The sequence below is a fragment of the Rhinolophus hipposideros genome (assembly GCF_964194185.1).
Source record: "Rhinolophus hipposideros genome assembly, chromosome: 1".
NCBI classification, from domain to species: Eukaryota; Metazoa; Chordata; class Mammalia; order Chiroptera; family Rhinolophidae; genus Rhinolophus; species Rhinolophus hipposideros.
This window is the reverse complement of record NC_138047.1, coordinates 86,109,427-86,130,792: the sequence shown is the minus strand read 5'-3', so window position 1 is coordinate 86,130,792 and position 21,366 is coordinate 86,109,427. Positions and strand designations below refer to the sequence as shown.

At 36.0% G+C, this 21,366-nt stretch overlaps 1 protein-coding gene across 1 annotated transcript in view; it reads right to left on the bottom strand.

Annotated features, from left to right (window-relative positions):
• ARAP2 (ArfGAP with RhoGAP domain, ankyrin repeat and PH domain 2) overlaps positions 1–21,366 on the bottom strand; it is a 185,518-nt gene that overhangs the window by 44,737 nt on the left and 119,415 nt on the right. The window contains exons 23-26 of the mRNA XM_081053892.1: positions 17,939–18,086; positions 16,374–16,442; positions 7,336–7,410; positions 4,524–4,641 (exon numbers count right to left, since the gene is read on the bottom strand). Of these exons, the coding sequence (XP_080910018.1) occupies positions 4,524–4,641; positions 7,336–7,410; positions 16,374–16,442; positions 17,939–18,086 (410 nt within the window). The remainder of the gene's footprint in view (positions 1–4,523; positions 4,642–7,335; positions 7,411–16,373; positions 16,443–17,938; positions 18,087–21,366) is intronic.

Here is a 21,366-nt window from a genome sequence, read left to right as displayed (position 1 = left end):
TGACACAGGAATTCCTGAGACAATTATGACTTTCTCAAATGTGCAAGTCTCTCTCTGTCCGGTCCATATAATCAGAGGGTGACAGCACTTTCTGTGTCAATCAAGAGAAAGGTTGGAAAGAATCCTGATTAAAAATGATCAGATCCTCTACTTCCTAGCAGCTATGAGGAAGACCCAGGAAAACATTTTGTTATGACACTGCTGCAAAGTATTTCATAACCTTGAACCTCTCAGTGAAAAAGCCCACTTAAATGAGGCCCCTCTGTCACTTTTTTACAGCATGTCAAAGACCTAAGAATATGGGGTTATATCAGTTTTAAGGTGAGGCAGTAAAATAACTGCGTGCTTTAGAAGATTAGCACTTCATGAAGGTGAGAGCCTCTCCTAGGGTGGGTTTCAGCTTGTGCTAATGATTGGTGGCAGTGGGTCAAGGAACTTGTTCGGCATCTTTCAAAGAGTGAGACCAAAAAAGAGTTTTTCTCTATCCAGTACAAATTTCAAATGTCCCACCAGACATTCATTTAGAGAGAAAAACTTACTGATAAGTCAGCTGAGCCTAGAATCCAACCCAGCTTTACATATAAATTCTCAACATATTTTATATGGTTTCAATCTGACCTATTTTTCCAGGAATCTGACCAGCATACAAGCCAAAAAAGATTGGTCTTTGTCAGAACTTTCTAAGAGGTGTTCACCATTTGCTATAGTCTGACTATACAAGGCAGAGTCCTGATATGAACAGGATTACTGCCCTTGTAAAAGAAAAACCCCAGAGCATCCTTCCACCCTCTGAGAACAAAGGGAAAAGACTGCACTCTATGAACTGGGAAGCTGGCTCTCCCCAGACACTGAATCTCCAGCACCTCGATCTGGCCTTCTCAGTCTCCAGAACTGTGGGAAAGAAATGTCTGTTGTTTACAAGCCAACTAGTTTATGGAATTCCGTCACAGCAGCCCAAATGGACTAAGACAGCATCTCGCCAACAACAGCAACGCTTCTGATGATGTATAAGTCACGCTTTTTATCAGTCTGCATTTGTAGTTGTCACAGCCAATGGTAATTCCATGTAGGTGTGAGACTCTATTTCATTATCTTTCACCACGTAGGCGTGTGTCAGCATGTATATGTTCTATTACATATTTTCCTATTCCTCCCTTTTACATTCTAATTTGGGTATTCTATTATTACTATTTTTAAAAATGAGTATCATACATTATCTCAAGAGAATAAAGGGAACATTACAAAATATTTATCATACGAAGGGGTCACTGGACATGACAGGGTAGAGAACTATTGCTTTATAATTTATAGATGCCTAAAATAACATCCAGCCCTTCTGGTTCAATTATTTGTCCATTTATTTATTTATTTATTTATTTATTTATTTATTTATTTGGGGTTACTTCCTTACTTGGAGAATTTACATTTACAGTAGAAATAGCACCAATTCCCTGCTGACATTTTTCCCATCAACTACACTCTTGTGACGACCAATGCTTTCAATTTTATCTTCTTTTTATATTTCCCTTTGTCTCCTCTGCATGTCACTAGAAGGAAGGTTTTCACATTTCGGAAGGTGAGGTGGAGCTACAGGTTCCACCTGCATCAGTTAAGCCAACATCGTCACAGGGCCCTTCAGTTGCTTTCCTCGCCGTAAAAATCATCTTTAGTTTTCTCTTCCAGCCATTTCTACTTGAATAGCGAACCACACATGAAAACCAGGCCAAATCTGAATTCTTCATCGAATATATTCTCGCTTGATGTACTTGGAATGTTACTTTTGATTATATATTTGGACATTCACACATCAAAACAACTTGAGGTCTCCTAGTTCTTTTACAGCTTCATTAACTTTTTGTGTTTTTTTTTTTTTAATTAGAGGGAAGGGAAAAAAGAAAAACCAATTACCACCAACTAAAACTCCACCTCAATCCAATCTTACGATTTGCGATGTACTAATTGTCACACACAAGTTGATAATCAGCCATTTTCAGGGCAAGCATCACTTCACTGTTTTTCCATATATAGTGCAATCTCGTCTAACTATACAGAATTCCTCCCTACCCTCATCCATTCTGCTTCCCCCACTCTGGTGGGAGGACCAACATCCAAAGGCACAGAGTTCCAATGCTGTGACACAGAGATATGCTTGGACTCAGTCCTTTAGAGAACAAGGATGGCAGAGAGAGGATGCCTGTCCCCAAAACCTATCATTCATTATTCTGCTGTGGATCTCCTAAGGAAACAGCAGAAGAAAAAAAGCATGCAGGAGACAATCAGCTGTCTAAAGGCGAACCAGGGCCTGGAGACCTCTCAGTGGTTCCTAATCTACAAGAAGGAATCCCTTTTTATATGCTTTCCACATGTGGATACACTTATCCAAGGAGCAACAACCCACGTCACTCAGGTTCAGAATGCGTCTATTTTATGTTCTGCCTAAGGTAACAAGATATTCGTAGGGTATATTCCACATCAATGCACTATGCTAGAGATAGTGAGTGATATAAAGGTCTGAAAGATATGGAAAATGTCCTAAAAAACACGTGGTGTAGGGCAGAGCCACATATACTGTTCTGTAAGTGAGGCAGCATGTAGTTCTCTAGAGCTACAAGCAAATAATCAGAAAACGATCAGTGAGAACTATGCTTATCTAAGTATCGCCATGGAGGACGCGGTATCTGAGCTGGATCTAGCAGGATGGACAGGCAACGAGGAAATAATAAAAGGGTTTTAAATGGTGGAGCAATATGATCCTATCTGTGATTTAGAGAGAGAATTCTGGCAGTTACTGTTCATGCACAAAAATGATGAAGCTGATAACCTGGCCCCTTTCCTTACAATTAAACAACAAAAATCAAAAGACTCCGCCACCATTGAACCGTTTGGTATTGCACAATTGTACTTCACTTATGCAAAAGACAGTAACTATATGGCGACTGTGTAGCACGCAACTGTGCCAGACACAGAGACAGAAAAAAAAAAAAAAGAGCATCCCGCCTTCCTTCCGAGGAGCTCCCACTGAGAGAGATGAATCCATGTGATGGGCACTATCAAAAAGATGAGACAACGTACAACAAAACCCTTTGTCTGGGTTTTAAACGAGGTAAACTGTTGGTCCAGAGGCTGGAAGATAAAAATGCATTTGGGGAACATTTTTAGTCACCCATGTTAGTCAAGCACAAAGAATGGAAGAGTTTATCTATACGAAACAGTCCAATGAGAAGAGATGGCAAGGGAGCAGAGCCCCACTGCTTAGGGGGAGACAGAGGAAGAAGAATGAATAGAGGAGATAAAATGACTAGAGGGACAGGAGGAAAATCCAGCCGGCACAAAACAGAGCATGGAAGACAAAAGGCATGGTCGTTAACAATAAATGCCACAGAAAGGACAATCAAGGAAAGCCTGAAGCAAAGCCCTGAGACTTGGAGCTGCAGGGATGGTGGGACGGTCCCAGGAGTTACTGGCCAGAGTACTTGCTGTGAGTGGGAAAGAGTGAGGCTGAGTGTGGTGGAGACACCGGGAAGTAACACCAAAGCACCAGGGTCACTGAATCCTCACAGTGATTATGAAAATTTAATGTTGTAATACACATTTGATTTTTAAAGTGCGTGATAAAAAGATGTAAGAGAATAAAAACATCAACACGGAAGAATGAAAGACAAAATACATGCTAATCCCATTTCATTCTAACAATGATTACAACACTCCTCATAATCCACGATGGGGTATTTCAATGTTGAATTTTAATTTTTATCTTCAGTTTGCAGGTGGCAAGCTTGTACTTTTGGCAGTTTGACAGCTATGCGTGAAAGGGTCCCAAGACCTTAATAGGTATCAGCTAGACAGATGGTCAAGGCACAAAGACATTCTGCATCTTTTTTATTTTTTTCTTCCTAGAGGTCTTTAAAACCAAATGCTGTCATTAGAATGTTAAGCGTATTCAGCACTGGACTACTGGGGTACTCAAGGTGTTTTAAAAGCTCTGTCTATACTTCCCCATCAGAGATAAAAGATGTCAAAAGATGTCAACATAACTGATCCATTCCACTAAAGATAAATGAAATGGAAAAAGTAAAGAAAAAAAAAAAAAAAAAAAAAAAAAACTTCTGATAGGCTTAACCAAATATTTTTAAAAATAATAATCTTTTAAATCAACATTCTTTTTTTGTTAAATAAGTCGCATGTAAGCATAAGATGGATGGTGGTGGTGACATTTAGAATATTGCTACAAATCAAATTGCTTGTTGTTATACACAAAGACCTATTTCTGGAAGCAGAAACAGAAAGGCCTAATGCTTTGCACTATATTTTTATAGTGAACAAAATAATCTAATTATATTGATGAGTAAAATCATAGGAAGGCAACCTCAAGTGGCAATAGCTTATCAACACACACACCAAGGTAGAAAGGAACTCATAAAGTGAATCTTTACAAAAACATAAAATGTAAGTAATGACATCACAATACAGCATTTCTTCATACTATAAGGAATTTAAGAATCCCAAGCATGAAAATCACTTACCTAGCTCTTCATTTTCAATGACTTCAAACGTGGCCCAGATATCACCTTTTATAGGAATAATATTTTTTATTGCTAACATATCATTAGTTAATTCTTCTGCTTCCATCACTGGAGATATCTGCAAAAGAGGAAAAATTTCTTCAGAATATATGTCAGACATAGCCTTATGCAAGGGCAAAATATTTGCCATCCCCCATCTTATGGTATCTCATGTTTCTTCTAGTGTGTTTTACTAGTGTCTATCAGCACACAGAGAAAACAGCCTGTTCAGAACTTCTCCATAAAATGAAATACATTTCAGTGTGAGTGCGAAAGAGATATTACAACACAGATATAGTCAGGGAGATTCTTTTTTCCCACATGCTGAGCGATAAGATCACTCAGGAGGAGGGAAAAATATACCTAGTCATTCACACAAAGACTGTTACAAAACAGCAAATCCAATGGTCTTCCACAAATGAAACTTTTCACTCGTCAGTTCTAAAATCAAAAGTTCAGAGTGGGTTGGTTTCTTCAGCCTGATGCCTAAATTATACACAGTTGACTGCTATCTTCCATGCCAAAAAGCCCCAGGGTTTTAGTGGTCTGTGGTGTGCCCTGCCATGCCTAATGACAGATGGTGGGATACCAAAGTCCCCTGGAACCAGGATTTCAGGGCATAGGGCAGAGTCTGCAGTGCCGGCCTGGGGGCCAGCTCTACAAAGGTCCCAAAGCCTCAAGCCATTGCATAAACACACTATTTTCTTTAGAGACTTTTGGGATTTTTGATTTGTTTGTTTCTGTTTGTTTTTGCCAGTTTTAAATGTATGCTGACCAAAAGCAAATTGGCTTTCTTCAATTAGAATATGGTTATAATGTTAAATAGAAGACATCTGAAGTACTAGAATATTCCAACTGCACATTTTCAGTAAAAGTATGAACCTATTTAAAAAATTTCTTGGGAATGTTCTCATTTCCGTTTTTCCTGTCCATTACTAATCATAAGCATATTGCACATATATAAATAACATATTTTTCATTACATGTAACTCTTACAGTCTATCTTTCAGACTTCGGGGAATTTAGTGCTTTCTTTGGAATACATTAATTATACAGTGAAGTCCACTGTTTTCCATTTAGAAAAGCCCAACTAAGTATGAATGTAAAGGAAAATATAAAAACAGCATCTGGGAAAAGTGGAAAACTTGAAGAAGTAGAAACATTAGATGAATTATTTCAATGATACTGTTCTTCCAAATGGTGTTAAATGTTTTTAAAGAAGTATAGCTCTTTCTTAAAATAATGAATTACTGAGAAATCAAATTTGTGAAATAGTCAGCTGGGAGTGCACCTCCAGCTGACATAGGGAAGAACCAGAATTCTAGTCTTCGTCCCAGGAAAAACCCAAGGCCACTCTTCAGAATACCCAGAACTCCACAAAGGACCCTTTAGAAATCATTACCCTAAAGAACATATAAAGCAGTATAATAAACATCAGCTTTGGAATAGGATGATCCAGGTTTGCGATCTGGCTTTGTTTTAATGCTTTTAATTCCCAGTTGCTATTAATATAAACCTGAAACATTACCTGCTTTACCTGCCTCCTTGGGTTGAGGGAATGATCAGCAGAGATAAATGTAATTAAAGAGTTTTGCCGACTCTGAAGCGTTAAACAAATGTTAATGATTATTTTTGTATAGTTTTTGCACTGTTTTTAAAGAGCACTTGGAGTTGTATAGTGAAACTGGACAGTCCTTTATCTAAATACTGTACTCAAAATAACAAAAATTTTGCTCAGTTGTAATAGCTACTGTTATGGCTTCATTAGTAAGATAAAATTAAATTGAGCTACTAAAGAACGTAGGCGTAGATGGAGTTAAGTTCTGTACTATGAATACAAATTGTAACATTAGTGATAGACTCGTGCTGATCAATCTGTAATAATTCCTCAACTCCCCTATTTTCAACATCACATCATCAATACAAGAAATACGATATGGCCAGATTCACAAGCCCAAAGCCAATGATCACAGTGGTCCACTCCATGTTCTAAGGAAGGTAACCAGTGCCAGAGTCATAAGACATAATTATTAAAAACATATAAATTAACAATTACAATATATCTTTAACGAAATTAAAGTTCAGAAATATCTAATAGTCCTGAACTTTAAAAAAGATAAGGAGCCAAAGATGAATTTCTACTGCTACATGGTAGAATATCTATTCCTCATAGAGAGTGTATCCTTACCAAGCAGGAATTTGAAATATCACCGTTACTCTTCTTAAAGCAGACTAAGTCCTGAATATGGTAGCCTGAGAAGGATATTTTTAATTTAGGAAACAAAAACTGACTAATAGTCTTAAGAAAGAAAAGAGTTATCCAATATTCACCTAAATTGGAAGACTGGAAACTAAGGATACATATGGTGGGAAAATAATAACAGCGATAGTTATATTTATTAAACACTGATGTGCTGAGCATATTGCAATATTTCCTTATTTTTCAGGTATGAAGATTGTGGTTCAGAGTAAATAAATTTGCCTAATGGTAAGAAGCTAGGAATAGGAGCAAAAATTTAAGCTCAGGCTATTTTCTAGAACCTATAGAAAATTCTAAACTTAACTGAAAACACGTAAGATGCTCCCTTTTCAAATGACTGAAAATGGAATTCCCAGAGGCTATTGGTATGAAGAGTCAATCCTCTCATCAGTCACGGTTTTAACTAGGTGTGTAAAATAAGCTATGAGAAACAAAGGAAAATTCAATGTATATTAATACTAACTCTTGTGATTTCCAACAGTACCCTTTACATTTATCTTTAGGAGGACTCACCCGGATTATAATACTGCAGTCAGGTTCCTTCCTTTCTACATACACTTCAATTAACAAATCTCCAGCCTGGGAAACCTGGAAAAGGGCAGATGTGAAGACAGCAAATATAAGTATGTTGCAAGAACACGCATGTGATACTTAAGACAATTCGAAAGTCCTAGATCTATTTCTGAATATTTTTAAATAATGAAATGAGCCAATGTCCCTGTAAATAGCACAACGTTACCGATTTTCTAGATGTGGCTGATTAAGGACAAGGAATCTGAACAATCAGCAACAACTGTCACAATGGTTTTTTGTTGTTGTTGTTGTTGTTTTTTAATATCTTACTCAAAGAGTTTCGAGTCCTCAAATACCCTCACATTCTAATTGAAACAATGTATCTGGTTACAATGAAAATATGCTGACTATAGCAACAGAAGTTGTAAGAGCCACCATCATGTATGTTAATAGGATAAAATGAGGACTGAAAACGAGCCACATATAACTCTGCTCTATGCTACAGGATGGACATAATACCAATAGTTAAAAAGGGAAAACAGATCTTGATACATTTTCAGAGATATGTCCAAATCTTGAAATCCGAGGATAAATCAGGTCCGAGATGTATTAAAACTACAAATAGATGAAATATATTTAGCAAGATAAAATAAAAGTGATAACATAGATAATAAAGGTAAGTTTTTAATTATCTTTAGCCAAGAATCAGTGCTACTTTGAGTCACTATCATACCCGAGAAGACATACCAAGTGAAGAATATACAATCCAGAAAATAAATAAATACACACACACACACACACACACACACACCACTATGGAGATACTGACAGTATAAAGTGGAGATTAACAAAGAACCCAATGAATCTACGAAAAAATATTTTAAGCAGCTTTTTTCAGAAATTCCCTGAAGTTGTGTAACCACTTAGGAATAATATCCATCATCCATGACGTCATAAAAATGGAGCCTCCTGAAATCTCCCCTGGAATTTACAACAAATTGAACAACTATAACTCCAAAAAGGACTCCCTGCACAGCAGACAGGCAAGACTAAGAGGCACACTACTGAAATCATTTAACGGTGGGCAAATTACACGAATGGGGGAGGAGGGAAAGGAGAAGTGCAGAGAGAACACGTGGGAGCAGGACACAGACCTAGTTCAGTGCTCCGACCTCACTGGATTCCAGAACTACCACAGCTGTGGGAGAGGGAAGAACTCAGACTGCTAGGGCTCCGCTTATGGCCCACAGGGCTGAGGGGGCAGCATATAACATGGCTAAACCCAACACTCACAACTGAGACCTCGGAGCAAAGACTGAGGGAAGAAGGCTGAATATGGTGGTTTAAGCCCTCTCTACTGAGTAGAGAACAGAAGCCTTAAGCACTGAGCCTAGCTGTACCCTCCCTACCCTCCCTGAGCTCACACTGCCCCCACCTGCCCAGTGCTAGAAGTGGAACGGAAGCCCTGTCAGATCAAAAGAACAGAATATTTGCAGTTCTGAGATCTGTGGTCCACTGACACGGACTCGCAGTCCAACAAAGAGGAGGAAGCTACGGAAGCAATACTGGCTGTGGTGTTGGTCACTGCCATTGTTCTGGGCCACCTCTTACAATGCACCCCACCCTTGTCCCCACCTATCTGGGCAGATCCCTGAAGGAGTAAACAGAGATGCTGAAACACATGGGCTCTGAATCAAGTGGAGGAAGAACTGGTGCATGAATTTCAGAAGCTCTCCATGTCCCCTCACGGACACGGCAACCTATGTCCCAAATGAACTGTTCACAGAGAATCCCACCTTTGAGGGAATCCCCCCATTGTGTGACAAGCTGGAATAGTGCAGAGAAAACATAACACTACAATGTGAGAGAGAAGAAAAGTCTCCAGTCAGAGAGAATATAAAACATTCTACCAACAAGTACTGGAAAACAAAAGAAAGACTTCTTCCTATCAACCTGTTGCAGAACCCACTCCTGTAGATGTCCAGGAAGAGAAATAAAAAATCATTAATCATCATGAATAACTAAAGTAACAAGACTGCTCAGAAAGAAAATGAAAGTCACCAGAAAATGAACTTAAAGATATGAAAATATGTGACTTAAATGACAGAGAATTCAAGATTGCAGTTCTTAAAAAACTCAACGAGATGCAAGAAAACACAGACAAGCAGTTTAATGAACTCAGTAAGACAATCAAAGAGCAAATTACCATTTTACCAAAGAGATTAAAATTTTAAAAAAGAACCAAACAGAATTTCTAGAGATTAAGAACTCAGCAAAAGAAATGAAGAATGAAACAACAAGCTTAGGAAGTAGAGTTGACCAGATGGAGGAGAGAATCAGTGACATCGATGATAAAAATTTGGAAATAACACAGATCAAAGAACGGAAAAACTTGAGACTTAAATGAAAAAACTCTACAAGAACTTTCTGACTCCATAAGAAAGAGCAATATAAGAATAATGGGCATACCAGAAGGAGAAGAAAGAAAGAAGGGAACAGAGAGTATATTCAAACAAATAGTTGATGACAACTTCCCAAACTTCTGGAAAGAACTGGATCCTCGAATCCAAGAAGCAAATAGAACACCTCATTACCTCAACCCCAATAGGCCTTCTCCAAGGCACATTGTATTGAAGCAGTCAAAAACCGACACAAAAAGAATCCTCAAGGCAGCCAGGGAAAAGAAGATGGTAACCTACAAAGGAAAGCCCATTAGATTATCATCAGATATTTTCAGCAGAAACTCTACAAGCCAGGAGGGAGTGGAACCAAACATTCAAACCTCTGAAAGAGAGAAATTATGAATGACGAATAATATATCCAGTAAAGCTATCCTTTAGATATGAAGAATAAAGACCTTTCCAGACATATAGAAACTGAGGGAATTTTCTAACACATGACCTACACTACAAGAAATACTGAAGGAGGCTATTCGACCAGCATAAATAGGGATAATTTCTGATAACCAAAACATAAAAGGGGGGAGAGTAGAGGCCTGAACCGTTATATGGGAATGGATAAAGTAACCATGCTGAAGAAAATGGAATACTCTAACTATAAAATTTCCTTTTACATAAACTTAATGGTAATCACTAAAAAAAATAAAATAAAATAAAATAAATAATCCAGAACTGAAATCTATACTGTAATAAAACAAGAAACACAGGGAAAAATCATAGAATACCACCACAAAGAAATAATAGACAACAACAAAAGGCAAAGAAACAATGGAGACACACTCTTATCAGAAAACCAAAGATAGAATGATAGGAAATCCTCACATATCAATAATCACCCTAAATGTAAATGGACTGAACTCACCAATAAAAAGGCACAGAGTAGCAGACTGGATCAAGAAACTAAACCCAGCCATATGCTGCCTCCAAGAGATACATCTCAGCTACAAGGACAAGTATAGACTCAAAGTGAAAGGGTGGAAATTGACACTCCAAGCAAATGGTATCCAGAGAAAATCAGGTGTAGCCATAATGATATCAGATGAAACAGACTTCAGGGAAAAAAAGGTAACAAGAGACAAAGATGGACATTTCATAATGGTAAAGGGGACTATACAACAAGAAGACATAACAGTCATGAGTATTTATGCCCCCAATCAGGGAGCCCCAAAATATACCAAGCAACTACTAACAGAACTAAAGGGAGAAATTGACCAAAATAAAATTGTAGTAGGGAACCTAAATACGTCATTGACAGCTATGGATAGATCATCCAAACAGAAAATAAAGAAATAGCAACCCTAAGTAACACATTTGATGAAATGGACATAATTGACATTTATAGAGCATGTTATCCTAGAATATCAGATTATATATTTTTTTCTAGTGTACGTGGGACATTCTCAAAGATAGACCATATATTGGACATAAAACTAGCCTCAGCAAATTTAAGAAGACTGAAATCATACCAAGCATATTCGCTGATCACAGGCTTAGAAACTGGATATTAACTGAAAAAAGACAGGAGGAAAAACCACAAATATCTGGAGATTAAATAACATACTTTTAAAGAACGACTGGGTCAAAGAAGAAACAAGAGAAGAGATCAAAAGATACATAGAAACAAATAAGAATGACAATACATCCTACCAAAATTTCTGGGATGCCGCGAAAGCAGTTTTAAGAGGGAAATTTGTATCATTATAGGCCTATCTCAAGAAACAAGAAAAATCCCAGATAAATAACCTCACATTATACCTTAAAGAAACAGAAAAAGAACAGATGAAACCCAACCTCAGCAGAAGACAGGAAATAATAAAAATCAGAGCAGAACTAAATGAGAGAACAAAAAGACAACAGAAAAAATTAATGTCACAAAGAGCTGGTTCTTTGAAAAAATTAACAAAATTGACAAACCCTTGGCTAGACTCACTAAGATGAAAAGAGAAAAGACACTAATTAACAAAATCAGAAAGGAAAGAGGGGACATCATCACAGACACCACAGAAATACAAAGGATCATCCAAGAACACTATGAAGGACTATGTGACACCAAATTCAATAACCTAGAAGAAATGGACAAGTTCTTAGAAACATATAGCCTTCCAGGGCTGAATCACAAAGAATTGGAAAATGTAAATAAACCGATCACCAGTAAGGAAATTGAATCAGTCATCCGACACCTTACCAAAAGCAAAAGTCCAGGACCAGATGGCTTCACTAGTGAATTCTACCAACCCTTCAAAGAGGATCTAATACTTGTCCTACTCAAATTCTTCCAAAAAAATTAAGAAGAGACAATACTCCCTAACTCAGATTATAAGGCCAACTTTACCATGATACCAAAACCTGGTAAGGATAGCACACAAAAAGAAAACTATAGACCAATATCTGCGATGAGTACAGATGCAAAAATCCTAAACAAAATTCTAGCAAACCGAATGCAGGAATGCATTAAAAAGATTATTCATCACGACCAAGTGGGGTTCATACCAGGGGTACGAGGATGGTTCAACATTCGCAAATCCATCAATGTCATACGTCACATAAACAAAATAAAGGACAAAAATTATATATCAGTTGATGCAGAAAAAGCATTTGACAAGATACAACATCCATTTATGATTAAAACACTTAATAAAATAGGTTTAGAAGGAAAATACCTTAACATAATAAATGCCATATATGACAAACCCTCACCTCAGCTAATCTCATCATTAATGGTGAAAATCTGAAGCCCTACATTCAGGAACAGGCTAGGGCTGTAACCTATCACCTTTGCTTTTTAACATAATGTTGGAAGTCCTCGCCAAAGCAATCAGGCAAGAGAAAGAAATAAATGGCATCCAAATTGGGAATGAAGAAGTTAAACTGTTACTCTTTGCACATGACACAATGCTATATATAGAAAACCCTAAAGACTCCACCAAAAAGCTATTAGAAACAATAAACGAATACAGTAAAGTTGCTGGCTACAAAATCATCATACAAAAGTCCATTGCATTCCTATATACTAACAATGAAATCTCAGAAAAATCAATTTAAAAACATTCCTTTTGCTACTGCAACAAAAAGAATATACCTAGGAATAAACTTAACCAAGGATGTGAAAGACCTATATACTTAAAACTATAATACATTTTTAAAAGAAATTGAAGAAGACAAAAAGAAATGGAAATACATTCCATGCTCATGGATTAGAAGAATCAACATAGTTAAAATGGCCGTATTCCCCAAAGCAATATACTGATTTAATGCAATCCCCATCAAAATCCTGCTGGCATTTTTAAAGAAACAGAGCAAAAAAAGTCATCAGATTTCTATGGAACCACAAAAGACCTCGGATAGCCAAAGGAATCTTAAGAAAAAAGAACAATGCTGGAGGTATCACACTCCCTGACTTCAGCTTGTACTACAGGGCAACAATAATGAAAACAGCATGGTATGGGCAGAAAAAGGACACACAGACCAATGGAATAGAATTGAGAACCCAGAAATAAACCCACATAAATATGGACAGATAATTTTTGACAAAGAAGCAAAAAACATACAATGGAGAAAAGACAGCTTCTTCAATAGTGCTGGGAAAACTGCACAGCTATGTGCAAAAGAATGAAACTGGACTGCTATCTGTCACCATGTACCAAAATTAATTCAAAATGGATCAAAGACTTAAGCATAAGACCTGAAACAATAAACTGCATAGAAGAAAACATAGGTACTATACTTATGGACCTTGGGTTCAAAGTGTGTTTTATGAATTTGACTCCAGAGGCAAGGGAAGTAAAAGCTAAAATAAATGAATGGGACTATATCAAACTTAAAAGCTTCTGCACAGCAAAAGAAACCATCGACAAAATAAAGAGGCAACCAACTGAATGGGAGAAGATTTTTGCAAACAGTGCCTCCGATAAGGGTCTAATATCCAAAACATACAAGGAACTCATGAAGCTCAACAACAAAAAAACAAACAACCCAGTTGAAAAAATGGGCAGAGGAACTTAACAGACATTTCTCCAAAGAGGACATACAAATGGCAAACAGACATATGAAAAAATGCTCAACATCACTAATCATCAGAGAAATACAAATAAAAACCACAATGAGATATCACCTCACCCCAGTTAGAATGGCTATCATCAACAAGACAAATAGTAACAAGTGTTGGAGAGGCTGTGGAGAAAAAGGAACCCTCATACACTGTTGGTGGGAATGTAGATTGGTGCAGCCACTATGGAAGGCAGTGTGGAAATTCCTAAAAAAATTATGAATAGAATTACCATATGACCCAGCAATCCCTCTCCTGGGTTTCTATCCAAAAAATCTGAAAACATTTATCCATGAAGACATGTGTGCTTCAATGCTTATTGCAGCTTTATTTACCATGGCCAAGACATGGAAACAACCAAAATGTCCTTCGATAGGTGAATGGATAAAGAAGCTGTGGTATATATACACAATGGAATACTATTCAGCGGTAAGAAAAGATGAAATAGTATCATTTGTAACAATATGGATGGATCTTGAGATTATAATGCTAAGTGAAATAAGTTAGAAAGAAAAAGTAGAGAAGCATATGATTTCACTGATATGTGGTATATAAAACTGAAAACAACAAAAGAACAAGACAAACAAATGAAGGAACAAAAACTCAAGAGACACAGATAATAGTTTGGGGTTTACCAGTGGATAAAGGGTGATGGGGGCTCTAGAAGAGGGTAAACGGGGTCTAATATATGGTGATGGAGAGAACTGACTCTGGATGGTGAACACACAATGTGAGACATAGATAATGTATTACAGAATTGTACACTTTAAATTTATGAAACTTTACTAAAAATTGTCACCCCAATAAACTTTAATTTTTAAAAAATCCATCATCCAACTTAAAAAAAATGATCATAAGGGAGAAACAATCATTCTGAAGTTAAGTTTGCCTCAGAGTAAAACCTGATGAGTGAATTTGTGGGGAAAACATTAAAATATACTCTGAAGAAGTGTTCTTAATTATTCTAACACTACAGTCTTAGAAAAGCTTATTACTTTCAATTTCTTTCTCACTTTGCACATGAAAGTGAGATGCCACGTGAAAATTCTAGGGAAGAAAAGATACAGCTGACACTTTTACTTTTCACTGTGTTTGCATAAACAACTCTCTAGGAAGGACACATTTTAAAAATTAAAAAAGCAAACACCATGAAGCCAAAAACAGGCATAGCTAAGATATTCAAACAGGAATAAGACATAGAGACTCTCAGAAAAATACTCCAGAGGAGAGTTGGATGAAATAGAGAAAAGCTGAAGCAGAAGAACAGATTTTTCCAAACACTTCTTTCCTTTCCCAAATATTCTATTTTATAGAAAATTGTTTTCCTATTTTGCTTATTTATACTTAATTAGAAAGCATTCAAGATTCATTTCTTTATTGTAATATGAATATAAAAGATAAAAATGTGGAAGGGTACTCATACTTTAATAACAATATGGATAATGTTGCCAAAGATTATATGTTGGGCTCACACAATCCTTTCTTTCATTACTGAGACTGTCCCAGAAAAGCAAGAATCCAAGAGAGCTAAGAGATAATCAGCCAGATTTTTTCAGTGTTACAGGGAACTCCCCTGGAGATTGCATTAATTACTTTGGGTCAAAACGGAGGAAATACTTCTTCAGGTAATTAGGACCACAGTATTAGCACTGGGGGACTAGAATGAAGGCATTTCCTTATCTCCTTCACAGGAAATAATAGCTCTGATGACTATCGTAATGAGTAGTGGATATTTCAGGAATGAGGTGAATTTAGGGTTTGACTAATAAAGCATGTGAGCCTCATGCTCTGAGTGTATCTTATAAACAGAATATATTCAACCTATTTCTATTATTTACATTGGTACTCTGAATTCACTATAATTCCTAGCTATTAGAAGAAAATTAAAGATCAATTTTAAGCAAATACAACAAATAGTCATCAAACAAGGAAAGGTCCCCTGGGAAAGTGTAGTGCAACCTGAACACACAAATCCAGTATGATGTGATTGAGGAAAGCAAGAGAAAATCTAGAAAAATCAACTGAAGACATAAATTAGCACAGATCGCATAGAAACATTTCCACTAATGTAATCATTCAAGAGCAGGCAAAGCAAAAGCACATAAGAAATAATGTATATATTCAAAATCATAATGGAAAGAATCATTAGGGAGTCTAAGTTTTCAGTTTACTCTAGTGTTTTTGGCTTTAAACACTTCCTGTGAAACCCACTGGCATTCTTAATAGTGCTTTTATAAATAATATGACTTTATAAAGGATATTTTGATAAGATTAAAACAGATTTTTATTTCTGTATTGTGAACAAATTACATTAACATATTAGGGCGTTTTGCATATATGCATCATGCAGCAGAGTTACGTAACTATTTGATCTCGGTTCTCTTTGCCCATTACTTTTACTTTGCTTCAAACAGAAACTTGAAAATAAACACAACAAATGTCTTTACTTACAACAATACTTTCTGGATTTTGTGTTGTTTTTTATTTATTTATTTATTTATTTTTTCTTTGGCGATCTAACTATTGCTACTCACTTGAGTGTCTTTCCACTTGGTAATAAAGCTATTTTCTATGTCCATTTGTTTGACTTGATCTTCTTGAACCTGTTTAAAATATAATTTGCGACATTCTAATAAAATATACAGAGCGATGGTACTCATCCTCACATATGTTTCTTTAGGAATTTAAAGACCAACAAAATAAGTGAGAATGGCCATCTCAGTCAGTGTGGGCCCACACAGCTGGAACAGAAATAAAGCCGACGACAGATCTTCATAAAGGTCAGAACATTTTATGATGACACCATTTCTGGCTGCAGATTCTATCAATGGGAGCCCTTTTGCCAAGGTGCTTTTAATAAGCAAAGGGGCAGATGACTAGTTTGTTCAAGTTTATGTAGGTTGACAGACAAGACTCATTTCTCAAACTAAAATATTCATTAAGTGCTTATGAAATTTCCACCATTTAAAGGTGGATTTAACAAAAGTATGAAGATAACCATTTATTTTTTTATTAATGGAACAGTACAAATATAAAAAAATAAGAGCATGCAAAGCCACACATTTTCCCCTAATTCTTTCATTTCTCAGCATCAGAATTATTGCACAGAAGTTGCTGTTGATCAAAAACAGTAGACACATAGAAAGCAATAAAAAGGAGATCAAAGAGTAAAGAGAATCCAACAACTCTGGTGTCTGTTCCTATACAAATAAAGATACAAACTGTTATTGTATTTTATTAAAATAGTTTCTCTTTGCTAAGGAATCTTGTCATCAGTTACTATAAAAATGTAAGAGCTTTACAAATAGTAACGTATTACATTAACCTATTTGATTTCATGTGGTATACCAGTAGCCCTGGAAAACAAGTAATCTTAAAGCACCACTTAATGGAACGCTCAAAAAGTTTAAACGACAAAACTGAGACACCAGAAACAAATGACAGAGCTGGACCTTTAACTTATATTGGGACTTTTGACCCAGATCTCCTGTATTTCCCACATATTCGTATCCTGGGCTTATTTTCTCTATTTTTACTTCTTTGAAATAAGAAATTATCCCTATTCTAACAGTTTACTGATGAAACATGAAAATATTATCATAAAATAGCAAATTGAAAAGTCAAATAATTAGAGATAACTTAATAAAAAACACAGAAATATTTCAGAGTTTTTGTTTTTTCCAAATCAGGCACAATTAAAAGAAAACGTTTCCATTTGCAGAAATTAACAGCCTGGCATTTATTACCAAAATGTGTAATTCGTAAGTTCACACCTCTAAGTACACATACTTAATGCATACACACAGTGAGGAGGGAAAAAAAAAACAACACATAAAAACACTATAAATAGAAATATTCTCAAATTCAAAAGACAGCAGATGGTAAAAAAGCTTTAAAAGCAGCCATATTTAAATGAATGGCTATAGCTTAAAAAACTAGTTATATCTGAAAAATGTAAGATAACATATAACTATCCTTTATTTTCTTTATTTTTAAATATTCATAAAGACCTAAATAAAAACATTAAAAAATATGCGTTTTTGTTCACAAGCAGTAACATCAAAACTATTTTAACAAGAAGAGGATATAAAACATTTACCTCAAATATTTCAACATAATTATCAATTAAGTCCTCAATTACATTCACTTCTTCGCTAGTTTGTCCCTTAGTTTGAAACAAGCAGGATGAAAAGGCCAAGGCCAAATTATGGGAGTTCATCTGATTGATTTCTGAGCATTTCTGAACCCTGTTAGAGAAAAGCATAGCTCATTACAACATCTTTCTATTTGAAAATTTCATAGAACTATAAGTCATAATGCTCATTTATCATTTTCTTTTAAGGTACATATATTGAAGGTCTCTGATATAAAAGGTACAGTGATGATTTAAAGAAAAATACACAGTTCTTTCTTTTAAGTAGCTAACAGTCTAGTTAAGAACATATAAAAATAATAAAAAATAAAAAAACTACTGTTAAAGAAGATACTACTACAAGCTACAAAGCAATACTTGAGTACTGATTTAGAGGAAGGACCCCCTATATGCAAACAATTCCAGATAATGGGGTAACCTGAGGCTATGGCATAAAGGTGTGCTTACATAATGGTGTGAAATGATTTCTGGAACTGCAGCATAAATGAAAGAGGGAAAAGGGGCACTAGGTAAACAAGAAACCAGGCAAGAAAGGTGAAATAGGAGGCATATAGTAGAGACTTCCAAATTCAATGTTCAGGGCTAGGCTGAATTTTCCAGAAAGTGTATTTTCAAGTGTGAAATTACCTGGCAGCACATGCTTGTATAGTTATTCAAAATAAGATACTAGCTCTAGAAAACAAACACTTAATTTAAATATATACCTATACTTTTTCTTAGGTATAATGAAGATTGGCTTTTTATAAGGAACAGACAAGTCAACTCTCCCAATGAGTAAACTACCCTTGGGTCTTACAAACAGCATTTAAAATATTTGCGAATATAAATTCAAAGAGATTAAAAAACAAAAAAAAACTACAGCCATCACCCTAATAAAAGGAAATTTACATTGATTAAAATGCAGGAGATAAGAACACTAAGGGATACACATGAAGCATCTATTTGTGCCCTCCATTTGTCACTTGCTGTATATATATATGCTGTATAAATAACAGCTGCTTATTTGCCTAATTACATTTGCAAACTTTTGCAATACATACTAAACAAGGGAGACCAATTCCATCAGAGGAAGAAAGCAAGACTAGGGTAGGTACACCTGTCTATAAGAGCCGAGATTCTAGCAGGTACAAGAAAAAGTTGAGTAAATATGACAGCGATATATATGATAATGTAAGAAACTTATAGTAAAATGTCAAACTGCATAGCAGAGACGGAGCAAGTGCAATCATCTTATATGATTTACCAGATGCAAAAAGAATTACAAGTTAATAGAGAAGAATGTAATAACTGTGGACACCCCTCTCAAAACCACTTCTGTACTCTTATCACATTATGCTGTAAACTTCTAGAAAATTTATCTGCATGTCTGCCTCTATTACTAGAATCCAAGCATCTTTCAGTCAGAGAATGTTGCTTTAATTACACTGCAGCATGCAATAAATGGAATTAAGGAAATGTTAGACATGGAGGAAGTGATCTTTTATCTAGGGCAGGGATGGATTAAATGCTAAATCAACCTGACCTTATCCAAACTAAACTCAAACTTTTGACGACACTATACCAAACATTCACACCTTTCTTGAGACTTAATTGTGCAAAAGCATTTCCACTTGGTACTCTTCACCCCTCTTCTTTACTTTCTGCAGCTGCCTTAATTTCTAGCAAAAGTACACATAACATAGTATTTTCCTTTTCTTTCTTTCTTTCTCTCCAGACATGTTGGGATTCCAGTGTTTCATATTCTGCCCCTCAGTCTCTTTTCACTCAGGACTTCTCCTCAGAAGCCCAAGGAAACTGTTTCCTAATGAGTTTCTCTGCCTCTATTCTAACCCCATCCCATTACAGGGGTTATTATCCTAAAACACATTTGATCAGTCACCCTTAATCACTTAAAGGAATAAAGTCCTAATGTTTTTGCATGACTGACAGTGCCTTTCACAACCTCTTGCCAGCCAATTACAAACCATCTCATCTCCTAACACAGCTATTTCCTAGAAAATATCCTTTACTCATTTCTCATACCATTTTTTCATGCCCAGTTCATATGTCTCTTTAAATCTGAGGCACCCCCTGGACCTCAGCACAAAATGACTCAATCCCTCCTCTAGAAGTTCATGTCTCATGCCAAAATTATCTATACTAAAACCTGTTCTGATATTTCTGTGTTGCCTTAAAAAATATAAAATGCCTTGCAGCACCCTGAGAATGCACTGTGATGTCTCAGGGTTCCTTGGTGCTCAGTTCAGGAACCACAGACTTAAGGCTGTTTTTGTCATTTATGTATTACTATGATCAAAGATTTCTGTTCACATGGAGTCTTCACATGCATTCTTTCATGCACAGTAAAAGCTAGATTATGTTAGCTGAATGCAAGGAGGGAAGGAGGAAAGATAGGAAGGAACTCATCTCGAATTCAAATCTGAATTAACAATTTCAAGAATAATGATGTGTAACTCAATGTTTGAAATATTAACTTAATACACTGTAGCTCCATGGTCACACATGAAAATTTTTGAAGAAAATCTGTTCCAATGTTTCATAGGCACAGAGATAGGACTATAATATATAGACCATATTTACATGGTGCAATAAGAAAATCAGTTTTACAGTAACAGGTTTACATGTATGAGAAGTAGTGGATGGAAAAGAAAGATGAAGAGAAAAGATAAATTGTGGAGGATTTCTGATTCTAGATCCAAACAAGATACTTTGAGTAGAATTCAGCTTCATACAAATTTATTCAAGGGAGTATTGCATCCATGCAGGAAGCTACACAATATATTCTTTAAGGAATATTTAATACTTAGTAACGTCTTTGTAATAATTTTTCCTGATAGCAAAACGAATCTTTTGTTTTAACGTAAAAGGTAATTTTCAAACATCCTCACCCTTTGGATATCATTCCTCAAGCTCCCATAATACATCTCCTATCCTCCCAAATGCAGGGGACTACATGCCCTGACACAGAAGATGTTCTTGACTTTGAAAATGTCCCCATGTGATCAACAGTCTGACACCAACATATCAGAGTCAGGTTAGACACAAACTGACAATAAAGAAGTAAGAGTTTACGAAGAGTCCACTATGAGAAAATGCTGTGCTCACAGACAGATTCCTGCTGGAGGTCTACGGCACAAAATCTCGTCTCTTCTCCAACTTCCCTCTTAAATGCATTGTAAGAGTCTTGCTTATGTGCAGGATGTAATTGAGGATGCCATCCATGATTATTTTTAATTCAGATAAGAAACTCTCCAGTACTATCTATCTGAAATGCATCTTAATTACAGAAAGAGACACTAAAGTGATAGTTTAATGGGAAATTTCATTTTGAAAACATTTTTAACACACGGTGAAAGATTCCCAGTCACATGTCG